We start from the raw sequence: 17,800 nt of genomic DNA on the forward strand, positions 1-17,800 counted from the left end.
AAAAAAAAAGTACAATTTACCTTCATAGACATGTAGTTCTTAGCCCATGTCGCGTTAGCTGGGTCTGGAATGGCTTTGCTCTGCCACTGCGGCATAAGTGCAGAGAGGAGCGAGTGTAATCTGCAGATTGAATAAGTGCAATTAAAAGCACGAATGCTGATACCTGCAGCACCGATGTGCTGTTTGTGCGTGCGATCACCAAAGAGCTCGGCGTAATCGTGACTCTGCCTTAGCAGGGACCTGCGGGGACCCCGGCTGGGCGGGGAGCAGGTTGGCTGACGGGGCTGTGCAGCTCTTGAGCAGAGGTGAGTGGTGCCCAGCATCCTCCTGCGATGATTAACAGCAGCCCTGCGGGCACAGCTTGCTGGATACGGCCGTGAGCCCCACTCCTGGAAAATTTGGCTGGGGACATGTGCGTGTTGCTCTAAAGTAAAACAGTTTTTAATCTCGGGGTTTAATTTTGCTCCCAGGTTAATTGCCAAGGATTGTAACCCTTCAGTTTTGTTTCGGTGGAAGCAGACCTTAAGCTCTAGGTTAAAAATTCACAATATATATGAAATAAGGCTATATTTTAAGCTCAACGGGTGTTCTTAATATCATTTGTGTACTCTGAAGCCTTTATTCAGAACAATCCTCGCTTGCCCAAGGTGTCCTGAAAGGACATGACTATCACTTCTAATAACAGCTCTCCGTTCTATTGGAACGTAACAGATGGATCCACTCACGCTTTTCTTGCTGGAGGCACAGAACAAATGCAGGCTGACAAGATGAAGAAGCTGCAGGTAAGCACAACAGTCATCCAGTCCCCAGCACCTGAAATACAGAAGACCCATCATTCACCTTTATTAAAAAAATAAAAAATTTAAATATGCTAGTTCAAGTTGGACAACAGTCGTGGCCTGACTAGTGTTTGCACTCATAAAACATACCGATATTTTTTGGTTCAAAGTCAGGAATCTGGATGGACTGCTGGGGACGACCATACTTTGTAAGATAAAGATGTCTACCAGCATCTCTTGAGATACGCAGTCCACAACCCAAAGCATGCAATTGCTGATCTCTCCTCCAGTACTGAACCAAACATTGAGAGAGGACGTAAACTTGGGGTGGTGCATGCAGCAGAGAGGTGTTAACTAGGAAAGATCTTACAAAATTCAGCGCGTCTTTAATGAACTGTCAGTGACTGAACTGTTTCTCAGTGAACACCTTGGCTTTAGCGTAGTTTCACTACCTGCTTAAAATGTAATTTTCACAAATCCAGATTTTATACCAGGAAAACTTTTAACTTGTTTGGATTGCTTTAATTTCCTCTCCTGCTCACCTCCCTGGATTTCTCCCGCAGTCCGTGGGAGAAACCTGCCTCCAGAGAAGCCCTGCTCCTACGCTGCAGAGATGAATTTCCTAACATACACGACTCGGGAGCTTAAAGTTGTTGTCGTGGCACGTTGCTAGGGAGGAAATGCAGCAAAACAAACTCTCTGGCAATACTTCAACACAAATTTTATCAACTCTTTTCTTGGGGTTTAGTGATCATTTGTCTTGACCTGGGCTTACAACAAATTTGATCAAAGCAATCCATCCTGCAGGACAGAAGCCCTGATGACTGCCGTTAGCTGTGGTCAGAAGCCTTTGGGAGAAGGTCTTGCTTTTGCATCCCCTGGGAGGCACAGGAACAGGGACCACACACACGATGCTGTGCTCCTCAAGAAGGCTCTGAGGTCACGGCTGCTTTAGTGACCGCAGGTCCTCAGAGAGCCACCGACCCATGGGAGGTGTGGAGGTCAGCAGGACTTTCTGCATGGATACCTGTGCCAGAGCTTGAAGCGCACAGCTATCTGGGCCAGCAACTCGAAGGGACCAAACCCTTCTTTCCCCCTTCACAATAGACCATCCTGCTGACCTTCAACTACTATTACATGATACAGCTAATGTCTTGGCACAAAACTGGGAGCTTGAAGATGAAGAGATGCTACATTTTAAAACTTTTGGAAACTAGAGATCTTCAGTAATCGAAGAGTAGTGGAAAGCATTTCCACTCTGTGGAAAACAGGGGGCCAGGGGCTAGGACCTCTCCTGGCCTCCCACCCCAGCAAAGACTCATACTTTCCAAGCAGACGAGCTCGCTGTTGCCCCAGGGCCCCTCTCCAGCAGCCGTCAATGCTGTCATCCACAGGGCATAGTGCTCACCGGGCTGCAGGTCGGTGATGTACAACGAGCGCTGGGCAGTCGCATTGGAAATGGCTGGAAGGAAAAGGGGGAGAAGCAAATGAAGCGCCTTTGCTGCATTTAACGTCAATGAACTGGGTTTCCAGGGCTTGGAACACGGAGAGGTATTTGTTACTTTAACTAATTTCCTTTTCTATGTTACTGAATCACTGGAAGGGCTATACGAGACCCTATGCTATAGGGGTGACCTGTGCCATTGTATAGATGGGACACCTAGGACTGCACAGCCTGTCCTCCGACTACTGTTGCTTGGTAAGTTAATGTTTCATAATGATCCATTAAAAACAGTCATGCAACTTCCACATAAAGTTTAAAAAAACCCCAACAACATTTCTTGGGTGGAAGCCTGGGAGTTAGGCAGACAGAGTGAGAGAGGGCTTGGGTGGGAAAAGCGTGTGGGTGTGGGAATGCAGTGGGTGCTGCCTGCCGAGCGTGTCTCAGTGTGTCATGCCGAGTATGCATTTGTTGGGCAGGGCTTTTGGAAAGTCTGTTATTTTACCCTGCCAATAATTACAAGGGCCTGCAGTGGTTATGACTCCAGAAAATAACTAAAAGAAAAAAAAAATAATAAAAAAAGCAGAGAGAAATCTGATAGTTCCACATTCAAAATAACTTAATGTGATCTGACTCAAAGCGGGAAGCCCTGAACATGTAGTCCTTTTGATGGGCAGCTGTAGCAGAGGGAGCTGACTCTCAATCTGGCTGCTAACCCTCACGGCAGACCAGCTGCCTCTGGCTCCCTGACTACACAGAGCTTTCTGAAGGCACCTCTCTCTCCCTCCCCTCTGTCCTCTACCCGCAGCACATGCACATCACGTTGGTCTTCACCAGATACCTACTGTAGACGTCTGGGCCTTCCTCCCTGTCCTTTTTCTGCAGGTATATATGGTACTCTATGATGCAGCCCATTTGCTGGTGGGCAGGGATTTCTTCCCATGAAACCAAGATGCTGTTTGCCCGTGGTGTTGTATAAATCTGGGGCCCAGCTGATGGTGCTGCAAAACATAAGACTGGCTTTTAAAGCTGAACTTAAGCTAGCTTAAAAATACCTGGAAGAGTATTACTGTGACTTACCTTTTGCTCTTGAGTATCCCCTAACTGATGCCACTTGTCCAGCTCTGTCCCGATAGAGTGCAAATACGCTGATCTGATAGCACACATTATCTTTTATGTGCTCTAAATAAAGACATTAAAAGCGTAGAGTTAATAGTTAAAGTATTTACAGTCATGGCTAAAGTATTTACATTAGCTGCTTAAATCTGAGATGAATCTTCCGATTTATTAACACGTCTTTCATAAAGAAGGAAAGAAATGGTTCTCTCTGATCTCCTGTTCAGCTTGGCAGAACCTCACTGTGTGTAAAGCAAGTGATGTTCACGCTCGTCTCCTCATGAAGCAAGAGCTGCCGGCAGACCTGTACCCTCCGAAGGAAACCCGGGACCACGTGTTGTGCTCCAGGTAAAGCGAGGGGGCGAATAGCTATTACCCAGCTTGTTGCTGTAAGATACGAGGTGCAGGGTTTGGCTATGCGTAAGGTCATTTAGGAGGCACGAGAATCTCACACCCTATTTCTTCCCCATGACTTCATGTGAGCATGCTTCCCTGGGCTGTTCCCGCAGGTTACGGGAGGTCAACAGGAACTCGTTTCTCTCCTTTCCAAAGCCGAGCACAAAGCGATGGCGTGAATACGCTGCTTTTTCCAGCTCATTCAAGATTAGGGATGTAAACACCTCGGAGGCACAGCACCCGGACAGAAGACAAGAAAAACTAACGAGGGTAACGCTCGCTGTCACCCCCGTCGTAACTTCATAGCTATCCAATGTGCAGAACGCTGACGCGTAGTACTGGTTAGGATTAGTAACCGACAATTAGCAGAAAGGAAATAGTCTTTTCTTAACCCTTTGATCTCTTGTACCTCTAGCTGGCTTGTTTCATTTTGGAGGGACTGGTTTTTTTTAAGAGACATTTTACTTATCAGATATAAATCTCAGCTGAGAGTGACTGCGGAACTGAGCCCAGAGAAGCCACGGATTTTATTTTTTTAATCCCATACAAAAAGCTTTAAATGCCATCATTTCTTATGCTGAATTAGTAAAAATTAGAGTCTGATTTGTTCCTTAAAAAGCTTTCAAAATAAAATGGTGCCTCAGTAACATCCTACCTTGAGGTGGCAGTTACCTGCTAACACTGTGGACAGGTTGGATGCTGGAAGCTTTACCCAGGCTGGATGGGACTCCAGGCGCGTGTTCCTCTGTGCGTCTGCCCACTCCACCACGTACCCGCTGATGGACACAGTTGATCTGACAGGGGGTTTCCAGCTGACGAGGATGCTGCTATTTCCCATGGCTACAGCAGAGACTTTCTGAGGAGGAGGTAGGTCTTACAGGGGAGAAAGAACAACCGAACAAAAAAGACACCGTCAGCACAAACTTGCCTTAACCTCAGGTGGACTTTGTAAGTTTGATATACAGTTTTTACCGTGTCTCATCCAGTTTGGCACCATGCAATGTATAAAAATAAACTGCCATTGAAAGAAAAGGTATTTTTATGAGGGCGATCTCTATGCTGATAGGAATAGAGCCACATTCTTGTCCTGTCTCACGGTGCAGCAGTTTGAACATACAGAGCTTTGCTTGTTTATACCATCCCCAAGCCCCGAGAGGACACTGTCATACCAACACCCTCCTCCTGTGACAGAGCCACAAACACGCACCATCTCCACAAGACCAAAGCTCTTGCTTTCACAGCTAGGGCCAGGTTACTTTTTCTTACAGGAGAAAATGTTAGGAAAGTCACCAAATTTTCATCGCTATTATAAAAAACACCAGCACCTTTTCTGAACTGTTTTTCTAACAAATACAATTGAACTGAGCCCACAAAGCAGTTCTTGTCCTACTGCCTCCAAATAACCACATACCAGTGATATTTCTGCACCAATCCTATCTCTACGTAATGAAGGGGCTCACGTGACCAATTCAGTCTGCAAGCTGAGGAGCTGTGCATCTGCCTCCGAAGGAGGAGAGCATCCCGTTGATGTTCAGTGCAGCACTGGGAAAAGGTGAAATACTTGGCAGTGGCTCTGTCACTGTTTTACTGACGTTACAGCAGGACAAGAGCAAACAGAGAACTGCCTCTTTGAACAAACCACCTCAGACCGCAAGGCTCCATCGTGCCTGGTACCGGCACAGGAAATTCGGGGTTGGGTGAGTTCAAGGAACGCTCGTTAATTTTGCTGTGTAGGTACAACAGAGTGCAATTTCACAGGAGATAAAACTTGTGCGATTTCCCCTCACCATCACCTTCCCTTCAGTCCTGCCACCTCTCTCATGAAAAAAAAAAAAACTTTTTTTTTTGTTTTTGGCATGGTTAATTTTCTGCTGTGTCAGGTTCCTGGATGGCTGACGGCGTGGCTTACGCCTGTGTGAGCAGAAGGGGTTAAGGTGAAATTACAGCAGTACTAATGCAGGGCAACTTAACATGTCATGAAACTGCACCCCTGACCACACTGAAAACTGTATCTGCAGATCCCTGAAGATTCACTGAGATGGACCTTGATGAGTATCAGGTGGTAGGACCTGAACGATTCCATGGTGTGTAGCACAAAGCAGAGCACTGGTATTACTCCCAGTGGTCCAGACGAAGCAGAAGCCCTTACCCTGGATGCTCAGGTTGGTCACGATGGATGCAGGGGGGGACCTGCCCCTTGAGTTCTCGGCGGTGACTGTTATCTTGTAGTCCACCCTCGGCGTGACTCTGGCGTAGCTGGTTTGGGTGGTAACGTGTGCTTCTCCTGCCTGGGGTCTCCGCTGGCCCAGGGCTTCGAAGGTCACTGTGTACTGCAGGATTCTTCCTCTCGCTTCTGACTTGCTCAAAGCCTGCGAGGAAAGTGCATTTGTTGCTCTCTTCTTCCGCTAAGCAAAGACTGCAGAAAGCTGACTGTACCAAGCCGGGGTGCCCCAGCAGGCTGCCCGGGAAGGTTTCGGACCTGCTCGTGGAGGAAGGTGTTGTTGGCCATTCGTGAGCCAAATATTTCACCTGCTTTTAAACAAACCTACAAGTCGAGGGGTCTTTGTGTCACACCTACAAACCCTCCTGAAGGAGGCTTTAGCGAGCCCACAGGCTCACGTGGGACTGCAGTTTGTCCACTCACGCTGGGGTGCCCGGTGCAGCAGCAGCACCGGCCCCTTCCCCGCACCGGCCCCTTCCCCACACCGGGCGCAGGTGAGGAGCCTTGATATCAGCCCTCCTGCCTGGCAGCAAGGGATGGCTTCAGAGCATCTCCCTAACCCCGATGCTCAAGCTGCCCCATTTAAGTGAGGAACTTTCACTCGAAGTTAATTTTTTCTCTTCCTTTTCTGTTCTAATAGTGAAGAGGTTATTTACAGCGACAGTGTTTCTTGCTGGCTTATAGCACATACCAGGTAATGTTCGTTGGTAACCAATTATCAGTTTTCACTTTCTTCTCTTCTAAAAGCTGCAGGAAACAAGCCCCACTACAGAGATTGCTCGCTTGCTTGTTGAGACTGCTTTCTTCTGTAATACTTTTTTTTTTTCTTTTTTAAATCAAGATCTGTTGGCCTGAAGCACAGCTAATGCATTTTAAAGGTAGCATAGCTTCCCCATCAGTACCAACCTAGGAATAAAGGTTCATAAGTGAACAGGCACTTTTATTGCTAAAAATACGTTTTTTTTCCAAAGAAAGCTAGTGTCTTTGCTGCAGAATGTCCCTTTTCCACCATGATTTTGCACATTAGTGTGAAACGTGTACCACATAACAGCCTATTCTGATTTTTCCCTTTGATTTTGCTGCTGCCCAGCCCTGTGACCCGTGCTGTCCATTCCCAAGCCTTATCCCAGCTCCATCACTGCTCTGCTCTTGGGAATCTGTGGCATCTAGCCACATGAAATGAGTTAATTCCCTAATGGTAGGGCCACGAGCATGCATTTACCTGAGAGCCTCTCTTAAGGTTGCATATCTTTCTTTTTATTTCTTATTTATTTTTCCTGTTTAATTCCAGTTTAGTGAAGCTCTTTTGCTGCCAATTTTCCAAGCAGCAGTATAGCTGGGGACAGGGGACAGTGAATCACACACTCTCCTCCTTCCTTGAGTCTGAATTCTAGCCATGCTTTTCATAAAGGGAAAAAAAAGTATTACCTGCACAGATGGATTTGTAAAAATGGGCAATTTTTGCTGTTGGGAAAATCCAGGTTTTTACTTAAAGCCATGATAAAGAATTATTTAAATTCAACCAGTTAGAATACACCTCTCTGAAAAGTCAGTCTGTGCTGTCCGGTGTAACACCTCTCACTGGTTTTTCCACCCCGGGTGTCTGCAGTCGTACTATCAGTTTCACGGTTTCCTGCAGTTCCTATCCAGTGAGTTCATTTTGTTTGGCTGGGTTTTTTTTGTCATAACACAACAAAAAAAGGAAGAGGGGAAAAACCACCTTTAAAAATAGGAAAATGTTTGCAGTTTTACAATCGCTTTGGCAGTGGCTCAGGACAAATGCAGTGCTGAAACCACTCTGAAAGCCCGCTGAAATTAAATTGGTGATACTTTCTTTGGCATTAGTGTGAAAATATGAAAACTTACAATGGTAGTTTGTTGTACTGAGCCTGAATCTTTTGCTTTGTAGCTGTCATGAAAACTAGAAAAGTAATGTATTGCACCCGTTTTATGAATGATGCTGCAGGAAGTCTGCTTCAATACAGAAAGTGTCGCCAGCTCACTATTGCAAGATAAAGGTCTTAAAGTCAAATGTCTTAAAGCCACAACGGCTGGGAGTCATATAATCACATGAGAATTTCTGCTTTCACTTATAGTGTAGTGCTTCTTGGTGTGGGGAGGAGATGTAACAGTAATAGGAAGGTTATCTAGAGATCGCAAACTGGAAGTCAAAGATAATCTGTGCTTTAAAAAAAAGTATTGGCTTTGAAATAAAACCACCACAGCAAAACACCCCACAATCCAAAAATTCCTCTTGGACCTGGCTTTAAGTATTGGGCAGGTCATGCTGGAGAAACTCAGCACCCAGCATGGGTAATGGGGCTTGGTTTCACTGGGAATGTTGGTATAGCAGATCTGGTGTAAGCCTTTTCCCCTGAGCTGGGTGGTAATGTATGGTAAGGTGGAATTTTTACCCTACAGCTGGGTTTTAATCTGAATTATTTTTGAAATTTCCCTTGCGGGGTCTCAGTCCTCAGCTCACAGGAGGCATTGCTCAGCAGACCCAAACAACCAACTGTTTTCAGCTTTGAGTTTGTCCAGTTTCAGATCTGCAGCTTTATTATTAGCAAACCCTTTTCCATGTGGTTTGCCCATCACCTGCTTCTCTCACCTGTAGAGAAAACCAATTTCTTCCTCCTGCTGCTGTACGACAAGAGCCTCGACTGACCATCCATCCACACAGCAGTGACACGGACAGGACCCTTTCAGTTGCCCAAACTACATCCAGCTCTTAAATTTTTTAGAGTTTGGTCACCTTAAAGGGCTATTACAATAAATTGCCTTTTCTGTCTCCCCCATTCTTCGTCGTTCTGTTCTTCATATAAGCAAAACAGAGCAGAAACACCTCTGAAGGAAGCTCATGTCCAAAAGCAGACACACGAGGTGTGTGCATATGGAGAACACGGGGCATGGTGTCCTCCTGGCCTCCCAGAACTCCTGTCCTGGCCACGTATGGCAACCATGACAAACAACAACGAGGCGGAGAACGAGGAGAGGGAGATATTAATTAGAAAACAAATTAGGAAGTCTGTAAGGTTGTTATCTGTCTTTTTAGATATATCATCAGGGACGCAGGTCGCCTCGTGGAAAGGGGGTGGGAATGTATCTTTGAAAGGTGGTAACTGAGCTGTGATACCTTTGCTTCTCTTCACTGATGCGATGTGCTGGGAACGTGTTATACTTCCAGCATGACTGGAAGTCTGGGGAACTGTAAAAGGCAAATTGTAGGTAGAAAAGAATTGCTGAATCTCCCTGGGGAGGCAAGCCTTGGGTAGCAGAGCTGGTCCGTGTCCCTGTCACTGGGCACTGGTAAAACCCTGTGCTTTCCTTGGGTTCAGTCCTTTCCTGTGAACACGTAAACCAGAGTTCCCCCTCATCTGCTTAGGTTTCACTTAATTTACCTTCCAAAAAAGAGAGATGTTCTGCTGTTGAGAGTCCACGTCCTGCTGTCGGTACCAGATGTCCAGGAGCCCAGTCGGCACTGGTGTGGAAGGAAAAAGTGAGCAGCATTACTGGCTGTATTTTGAAGCAAACAAACAAGACATTGGGTAGGCGAAGGAGGTAAAAATCCTGAGACAATTAAAATTTAAGATTTAAAACATCAATGAAATGATGCAATATGTAATAGCCTGTATTTGCTGTTGCAGCCAGAATTCAGCTGCGTTGATGACTGCCCACATGATGGTACGCATGAAGAGAACAAGCCATAAACCCGAGAGAGGGTTTTGCTCTGCTGCGCTCTCCTGCACTCGGTAATCAGGATGGCTCTTGAGGAAGCCTATGCATCAAAGTGACAGTATTAGCTCTCGTCTTTGCATAGAACTTGAAGCTAGTTAAGGTCCTTGGGGTTAGATACATCAACCCTAAAACAACAGACAGCTTCAGGTGATACGGTTTGTAGGATCTGCAGGATTTCACTGTCTGGCTCTAGGCAATGAATGTCTTTAACACCTAGCTGGGTAGGACCTTGTCAGAGGTAGCTTAAAACCCCTGTTCTTTCTGCGATTCTCCTTATAGTCACAGAGTGACTGGAAACCCTTGATGTTTTGAATAAACCTTCCAAAATAACACTAAAGCAAACTTCTGGCTGCAGAAACTGGTGGACAATGTGCTCCAACAGTTCAGAAACAGATAAAGACACATAAAGAAAGCCAATGTGACCAAAGATAACGAAGTTTGGTTCTTCAAGGTCCCTCACCGAAATATACCTCACCTCATCAAATTCAAATAATAATTGCTACTAATAGCCTAAGCAAGCAGGCAGCTGTTGGACAGTCCCAGCTAGAATGGGGCTGCCTGCTATTTGCTAAATTCAAAGACAGAAGAAAATCCCCAATGCCAGCAATGTTAAGAGCTATTTGTCCTGCATTAACTGCACATAGTGACTGGAATAGAAACAAGAAGCACGACCAACAGAAGAAATAAAACCAGAGCACACTCGCTGTGAGCGAGGGAGGAAGGGGCAAGCTCAGAGCAGGAAAAAATAAAATATGGGATTGCATCTGTTGGACTCCAGCTTGGATTTTAAAGTTAATTTTGCATGCGAACCACACAAATTATCTGGAGAAAAAGAAAAGCTCACTTGTGAACAGTGCTTGCCTAAAGCAAGTTTTGTGGCAGGTCAGAGAAACAGGAAAAAACTTAGCTCATTGAAAAGGCATACTCCTGAATTTGTAAAAGGCCAAAGTCATGTGTAGAATGTCAGCTCCTTCAAAGAAGAGCAACCATGATGTACCCAGAGCTTCTCGCCTGCAACCTCCCCTTGCTGTTACCTAGTCTGAGGACAGAAAATGCTCCTTGATTAGCTGAAAAGATTCTCAGTTTATGGCATCGGCTGGGTAGAGGGGTGATGACCGCAAATGCCGTAGCAAGCCAGGGTGCATCAAGAAGGTTGCGAAAACTGTTGAGAGGAAGGTGGGGGAGGGAAGGAAAAGTTCACACCTTCTGCATCAATCAATGCTTCTTACAGAAACTGATGCTGTCAGTAGTGGTAAGTAGCATGAGTAATAATGGCACTAGCCTGAAGAGCTTATAGTAATTCACAAAAATGAGCAACGAAAGCCAAGTAGGAGATGAAAGGAGGGGATGCCAAGGCAGCTGACACATCTTTGTTGAAACACAAACTTCTGAGAAGGTTTCTACTCTCGTAAGAACTGAAAGTATTGCAGTATGTGAGTTCATGCAGCTCAGGGTGAAGTCAGGCAGGCAGGTATGCGAGCCCGCGGCCAGCCCAAGGCAGCCAGCATTAGAGTTGGCAGAAACTAATAGGATTGCCTTCAGGTTGGTGCTGTATGTCCCTGGAGTCTGCTGTGCCGTCCTCTGGAGCAGAAACACTCTTTGCTCACCTAATTCCTGGTGGGATCTCTCTCTCCCGAATGCCTGGCCAGGTTCTGCTCTGCTGAAGCTACCCAGGTCTCCGGCAACTCCACGGCATGGTGGAGGAGGCCACCTGGGGAGGCTCCAAATGAAAGAACTTCTCTACTTGGGAAAAAATGAATTGGCAAAACTAAACTGTTCTACTAAAATCTGCCAGCATCAGCAGAACTGAGAGAGTCCAGGCAGTTTCCTGGCCAATTCACTCAACTTCTCAGCAAATTGTTGGGCGAGCTCAAGGACCCAGAGCGTGTCACCCAAACTGTGGTTCATCAGCACCAGAGGGTGACATAGCAGTCATCCTGACCTGAGTATGGGGCTGTTGCAGAAATTCAGTAAAATGCTTAGATATGGACCAATACAGAATACTTTTCTTTCCCCAGCTAAGCTGCACAACTGTCTCTGCCTTTTCCAGATGTGCGACTATGGCCCTGGGCAATGCGGAGAAAATTCCGCAATATCATAGAATCATAGAATCATTTAGGTTGGAAAAGACCCTTAAGATCATTGAGCCCAACTGTTAACCTAACACTGCCAAGTCAAATGAAAATATCCTTCAGACCTTCTCAGTGAACTCTTGAAATTCCTCTTTTGCAAGAAACTCAAACAGCTTCATTTTTAGTTCATTAAAAAAGCAATTCTGTTACAGAAGTTACTTCCCTGTTGCTCTGTGTCTGGATCTACAGAGGCTCTGCAAACCAACCAGCAAAAACCCAGCAGCATTTTGACTTCATCAGCTGAAGTCTCCACTTGTATGCAAAGGTTAGACACAGGCTTAGTGCAGGAGATGCCGTCTTGTGTTACCTGCTTCTGGAGTCCGGGTTTGGTACGCACGCCAGTTGCTCCACAGTCCTCGCTCAGGGTGAATTTTACAGCTGACCTGAAACTCGTAGGCTGTATGAGGCTCCAGACCATAAAGACTGCATTTCTCACTGTTTAAGCTTTCAACCTTTAATGAAGATAAAGGACATATAATGTTAAACTCATGAAGAAATAAAGGATGAAGACAGTGACAGGCTGAATTACTAATGCCCAAAGGAAGCCTAGCCAGCCAAACCACGTCTTTAAAAAACAATGGGGAAACCCCTGATCTGAGGCAACTTTAATAACTCAAAGAACAATGCGATGAATCATCAGGCTTGCAGTTCTTCATCAGAAAAATCCCTCATTTAATTATGTGAAGAGAACAAATTTTCTGTTCACGTGTTTTACTCAACTTTAAGCAATACATTTCCTTTACTAATTAAAATAAAAGCAAAGACTTCCAATCAACATTAGGGAAAGCACAAACATTTGGAAATTGCATGCCTGTAGCTGTGAGCTACAATGAGCAAATATGACCATTTTCCAGCAAAGTGGTGGGTCAAACATAACCTCTGATTCTTCTGTGCATCATATGGACACTTGACATAAGGGGAAATATTCATGCACGTGCTTTATTACAGGATCAGTGTTTTACCCTCATTCAATTTCAGACCAATGATCACTTTTGACCAGTAGGCAATAGTTTTTCTTAAATATGGTGTTAAAGAGCAGAGAAAGGCAAATTTGGACAAAGTGATTCTAGTAAGAAATACGATATTAAAGCAACCTCCAAGGATCATAACCTTCTTTATTCAGAAGAGGATTACCGTGCTCCAGCTGTGCCTGGTAAGTGGACGGTATCTCAGCCTGCAGTGCTGTACGTGTGCTTCCTCATGCCAAAAAAAGGTGCAGTTGGTCGCAGAAGAATTTTCAAATTCCACTAAAAAGTTGGGAGGATGTGGTTTCACTAGCAGCAAAAACAGAAAGAAGCAAACAGCACTTAGATGTGCAGCACAGCTCAGAACGGGGGGGTTACGTGGAAAATAGAATTACTGGTTTAGGCTGGATGGGTGCTTTTTCTGAGAGGTTTAAACAAGAAAGTGCTCAAAATGTTTTCATGTCTTTCTAAAGGGCTGGGACTAACTGAAAGGTGATAAGTAATGCATTTACCTATGTCTATTAACATGAACACGAGTGGCTGTGAAAAAGCACTGCCTAGCTCATTGGAGGCAGCAACCACAACGCTGTAAGTAGAGTCAAAATTCAACTTGCTCAGAGCCAGCGAGCCAAACTTCTTATTCAGACTTTCTTCTGAAACACATAAGACATCCGTCCCATTTGATAGCCTGGAACAGAAGGAAAACTCTTGGTTAACACTCTCCTCTATGCCGTGAAAGCTAAACCCTGGGTGCGTTGGGGCACGGCTCAGTCCCCATACAGTCGTGCTGCTCTGGGTCCCTTGGGGCTGCGGCTCTTTCAGCAGCTTCCCTGCAGGTTAGCTTTCAAGGGAGGACCACTGCACTGAAAGCCGGGTGAGTCATCTGCTTCTTGAAAGATCTACTTTATCTGCTTAAATACAGTGGTTACAGTAAATACTCCTCTAGCTAAATTGGTAGTAAAGGTGTTAAACTGCTTTTTGTTTTTAATTGCAGACAAAGGAAATACTTCTGGATTTCTACTGAGCTGCAAGTATGTGAGTAGGTTCCTTTTAATAGTGTAATGGTTACCTAATATTGGTTACCTAATATTTCTCTATGAATGAGCATAGGTGTTGGTACACAGAATTTGGGGGATGATGGATTTTGATTGTTGTTGTTGTTGTTGTTGTTGTTTTTTACATAAGTTAGTGATTAAAAATGTCATTTATCTGCACTCTAACGGTCAGACCGCATGACTTCAAACACAACTTTCAATTCTCAATCTGTCATTCAACCCATTGCCTTGGGTAACTCATTTAGCTTCTCTGTGTATTTTCTTCCACCTCAATCAGAGATGATTGTATCATGTTGCTTCAGGCTGACCTTTTATATTTTGTAATATATTTAATAACTTACTAGCAAGCACTGCTATATCTCTGTGTTACCACACTTGCAGGACTCATTATCCACACTTCCCTACTCTTCTGTAAATTACCTGTATATTATCCTTCTGTTTAAGGGCAGTGACAGGTTTCTACAAGCTACTAACAAAGTTCTGGCCAACAGAAGCAGGTGAGGAAGAAGAAGGTGAAGAGTGAGCCTCACAGGGCAAGGAGATGGTCAACATGCAGCACCTCAGAAACAAATGGGGAGTAGTGCAGCCTATCCAGCAGTTTATAAAGGCCAAAATTAATTCATTCTACCCAGATGTTTGCTTGAATAGGGGTTTTTAATAAGGTTCCTCCTATGCACCGTGATTCCTGAAATCCAAAGGTCTCCTAACATGCCTTGACGGGCTCTAGGGAACCTTTGCTCCTTCCCCACAGTTTGCTGCAGAAGTCTCCACAACATTTGTCAGGGAAGGCTCAGCCAAACCAGAGAGAACAAAAATACAGGTTGGGTCTAAAACGGGAAGCCAAAATAACACTTTTCAAAGCAAGGTCCCTCTCCGTCTCCTTAGCTAAATTCCAAGACAGTGAGCAGCTCCGATTGCAGGTTTTCTGGTGCGGGCACTGCTAACCACAGAATCACTAAATAGAGGAAATCCACCACAGGAAAGCAGCAGGTTTGAGCAGCCATTTTCAGACCACTTTCCCTACTAACCTTCTGTTTCCAAAAGGGAGCCATGTCTTGGCATACCCTCTTCACCTGCTGAACCCAGAAGGAGCCAAACTGCTGCAGTGCAGCACACACAGATGTGAACAGAAAAGGGGTTTTAACTGCTGGAGTTTGCTTCTGTGATCACAGCAGCCGTGGATTGGCTTATTCATAAAACACCTTTTCATGTGCTTTGATAAGGGTAAATCTTCAATAAATGGTGTAAAAATAAAAAAACCCTCTAAGATACAATTATAGGTATTAAAGAGCCTACATCCCTGCGTTACTTACTGTATTACATATGTAGTGTTGATGTATGTGAGCCTTCCTTTATCCCACGTGCAGGTGGGATGGCCATCTGTCCCATACTGGATACACGACACATTTCTTGGCTCATCTGGAGGATCTTAAACAGATACGCTTATCAGAGTCTTCCTTAAAGATATTGATAGGAGACATTTTAAGAAATGCTAGGTTTGTGTTGATTTTTTTTTTAAAGAGTCTATGGACAAGTAAGTGCAAAATATTCAGGCTGATAATTTTTGTATGTGAAAATAGCTGAGTCTATGATCTCTGCAGCCTGTTGAGACCTCTGACACTTGAGTGAAACCCCAGTGACTTTACCAGGGTGCTAGAGGAATACAAGTGCTTAACAGCTCTCTGGACTGGGCACCACAAGCTTTGCTTGAAGCAATCAACCATTATTCTTATTTTTTTTTAAAAAAGTAGCACTGATATAGCAGACAACTGCTGCAGCAGCAGCTCATCAGGCTAGAAGAAAATCTAAAATTTCCTTAGAATTTTTCTTGCAAGTCCCTTGTGTCCTGGAGAGACTGGTGGGTGTTAGGGGTAGAACAGGAGGGCGTATGATATTTGCTCTCAGCAGGCAGATTTATTTAGCATCTCTCAGTTTATCAATAATGGAGTTGCACAGTCCCATCCAGGAATATTTTAAATACAAAGAGCCACTAAAAGACGGCACCTTTTCTGGAAAAGGCCACCCACTGCTAGTTTCTAACATGTCTCAGAGGTACCACAGGAAATGTTGAAGAACAAGGAATAATTAAATTCTCCTTACTTCCAGATTCTATATCGATTCCACAAATGAGTTTTTTCTTGTATTCACAAACTATTTTGCACGTAAACATGTGTTTGCCATATGTATGGACTAGAAACTTGGTGCTTACTGAACTGCCGTAATTGCTAATTAGTTCAGAGCTGTTAAAGAAAATAGCTATCCTGCACTGCTCAGTGTATCGCAGGGGTTTCAGCTGGCACGAGAGGGTGATACTGGTTCCAGGCTGGACATGAGAAGCAGTGTTAGCAGTCATATTGCCTTTGTCACATATTTCTGCAGCGCCATGGGGAAGTTTGCTAGCAGTCGTGTTCCCTTTACTGCATCCTTCTGCAACAGAATGGGAAAACAAACCTTTAACACGGATACATCACTTAACTTGTACAACATGCTGTGCTTGAAGAAGAGAGGCTCCCCAAATTTATAATGCAGGAATTCCTGCTTCTGCATGGTAACTCATGGGATATTGCTGTGCCCAGTCTTCATCCGTCCGATTAATTGGGGATCAAAAACCAAGGGCTAGTTACCAGACATCAAGTGAAAAAGCACAACCCCAGGCAAAACCTATCAGAACTCTTTTTTCGTTGTGGTTTAAGGAAATATCTTCGTTTCAGTAAAGCGGTGGCAGGCATGTCTCTACTGAAGAGACAAGCAACGTTTTCTCTGACTCGTAGAGACCTCCCCTTGCATGGTATTGCCTTTTCAAAGTGACACAGGATGCAGATGGGGACAGGCAATCCTGTGCTCAGCGTACAAGAGCACGCACTCGCTGGCAGATTCCAGGACACTTGCGCTGGGGGCAAACAAGCCGAGCAGCAGCAGAAAATAAGGGAAAATGCTGGAGCACCATTTCTCCTTACTTTTGAGTTCTGAAAGTCTTTGTGGAAGCTAATTGTAGAGATGCTTTCTCATATAACCAGCAGCTCTACCTTGAACTAAACCAAGTAACCTCCCTCCATAACTTATTAGCAACTATTTGCTATATACTACATACACAAATGAAACAGGCTTGCAGCACCAATTATGCGTAAACACATGTCCAAGCTGCCAGTGCCTGAGCATATAAGATTCTATATTTGCCTCTTTTGCTGAGAGCCGAGGCCGTACCCCTGCCCGCGGTCACTCCCAGCCGTGCAGCCAGCACGCGGAGCCCTGCCAGACCAGACACTGCTGCCCACAGCCTGCCCAGACCGTCAGGGACAAAGTGCATTGCCAGGGAGAGTGGGAGGACACTCAGCAGTAGCAGCAGATCAAGGAGTTCTTAAGGAAATTACAGTATAAACCTAATCAAGCATCAATTTTTGCTCTCGCTAATAAGAAAGATGTTTACTAGTATACCACACAGAAGCTGAAAAAAAACCCTAATTAGCCTGAGTGCTTCTTTTAAGTGATAATTGCTATGTAGGAAAAAAATTCTTACCTGCTGTGAAGTGCACTAACAACCAAATTGCTGCGGGCACAATCCATGTAAATACCATTTTGCTCCCTATAGAGAAATGAATACCTTTTACCAGTTCCTAAAAAGTGGGAAAATCATTTACAGATATTTGTATTTTACTATTTTACAACTTCAGAAAATCCAGAATGCTTATCTCATGGGACCTTTCTAATTAACATTCTCTGCTAACACTGCTAAGTTGTGACTCTCGAGACCCTGTTGTAGGCAGCAGCTGATTTTTAGATGGTTCTCCCTAAAGACGGGCACAAGAGCTAGGGGAATGGCAGAATTATGGGTGCTTTAAAACTCTGTGCTTCAAAACTGGACAACTCTGTGCTTTAGAAAAATAAATATTTGTTCCCTTTACCCCCAAAGACCCCCTGCAAGCCCAGAACCAAAACTCTTACTGTGAAGGACAACAA

At 44.7% G+C, this 17,800-nt stretch overlaps 1 protein-coding gene across 1 annotated transcript in view; it reads right to left on the reverse strand.

The window, feature by feature from the left end:
• Positions 1-17,418, reverse strand: part of IL12RB2 (interleukin 12 receptor subunit beta 2) — a 26,268-nt gene extending 8,850 nt beyond the window's left edge. The window contains exons 1-14 of the mRNA XM_087730544.1: positions 17,361-17,418; positions 15,944-16,270; positions 15,157-15,271; positions 13,301-13,476; positions 12,958-13,097; positions 12,131-12,275; positions 9,355-9,434; positions 5,882-6,101; positions 4,405-4,605; positions 3,301-3,402; positions 3,066-3,221; positions 2,104-2,241; positions 726-813; positions 21-120 (exon numbers count right to left, since the gene is read on the reverse strand). Of these exons, the coding sequence (XP_087586670.1) occupies positions 21-120; positions 726-813; positions 2,104-2,241; positions 3,066-3,221; positions 3,301-3,402; positions 4,405-4,605; positions 5,882-6,101; positions 9,355-9,434; positions 12,131-12,275; positions 12,958-13,097; positions 13,301-13,476; positions 15,157-15,271; positions 15,944-16,270; positions 17,361-17,418 (2,046 nt within the window). The remainder of the gene's footprint in view (positions 1-20; positions 121-725; positions 814-2,103; positions 2,242-3,065; positions 3,222-3,300; positions 3,403-4,404; positions 4,606-5,881; positions 6,102-9,354; positions 9,435-12,130; positions 12,276-12,957; positions 13,098-13,300; positions 13,477-15,156; positions 15,272-15,943; positions 16,271-17,360) is intronic.
• Positions 17,419-17,800: the final 382 nt, after the last annotated feature.

Source organism: Nipponia nippon, unplaced genomic scaffold (assembly GCF_047370975.1).
Source record: "Nipponia nippon isolate SJK-2023a ecotype South Korea unplaced genomic scaffold, ASM4737097v1 scaffold_5, whole genome shotgun sequence".
NCBI lineage: Eukaryota > Metazoa > Chordata > Aves > Pelecaniformes > Threskiornithidae > Nipponia > Nipponia nippon.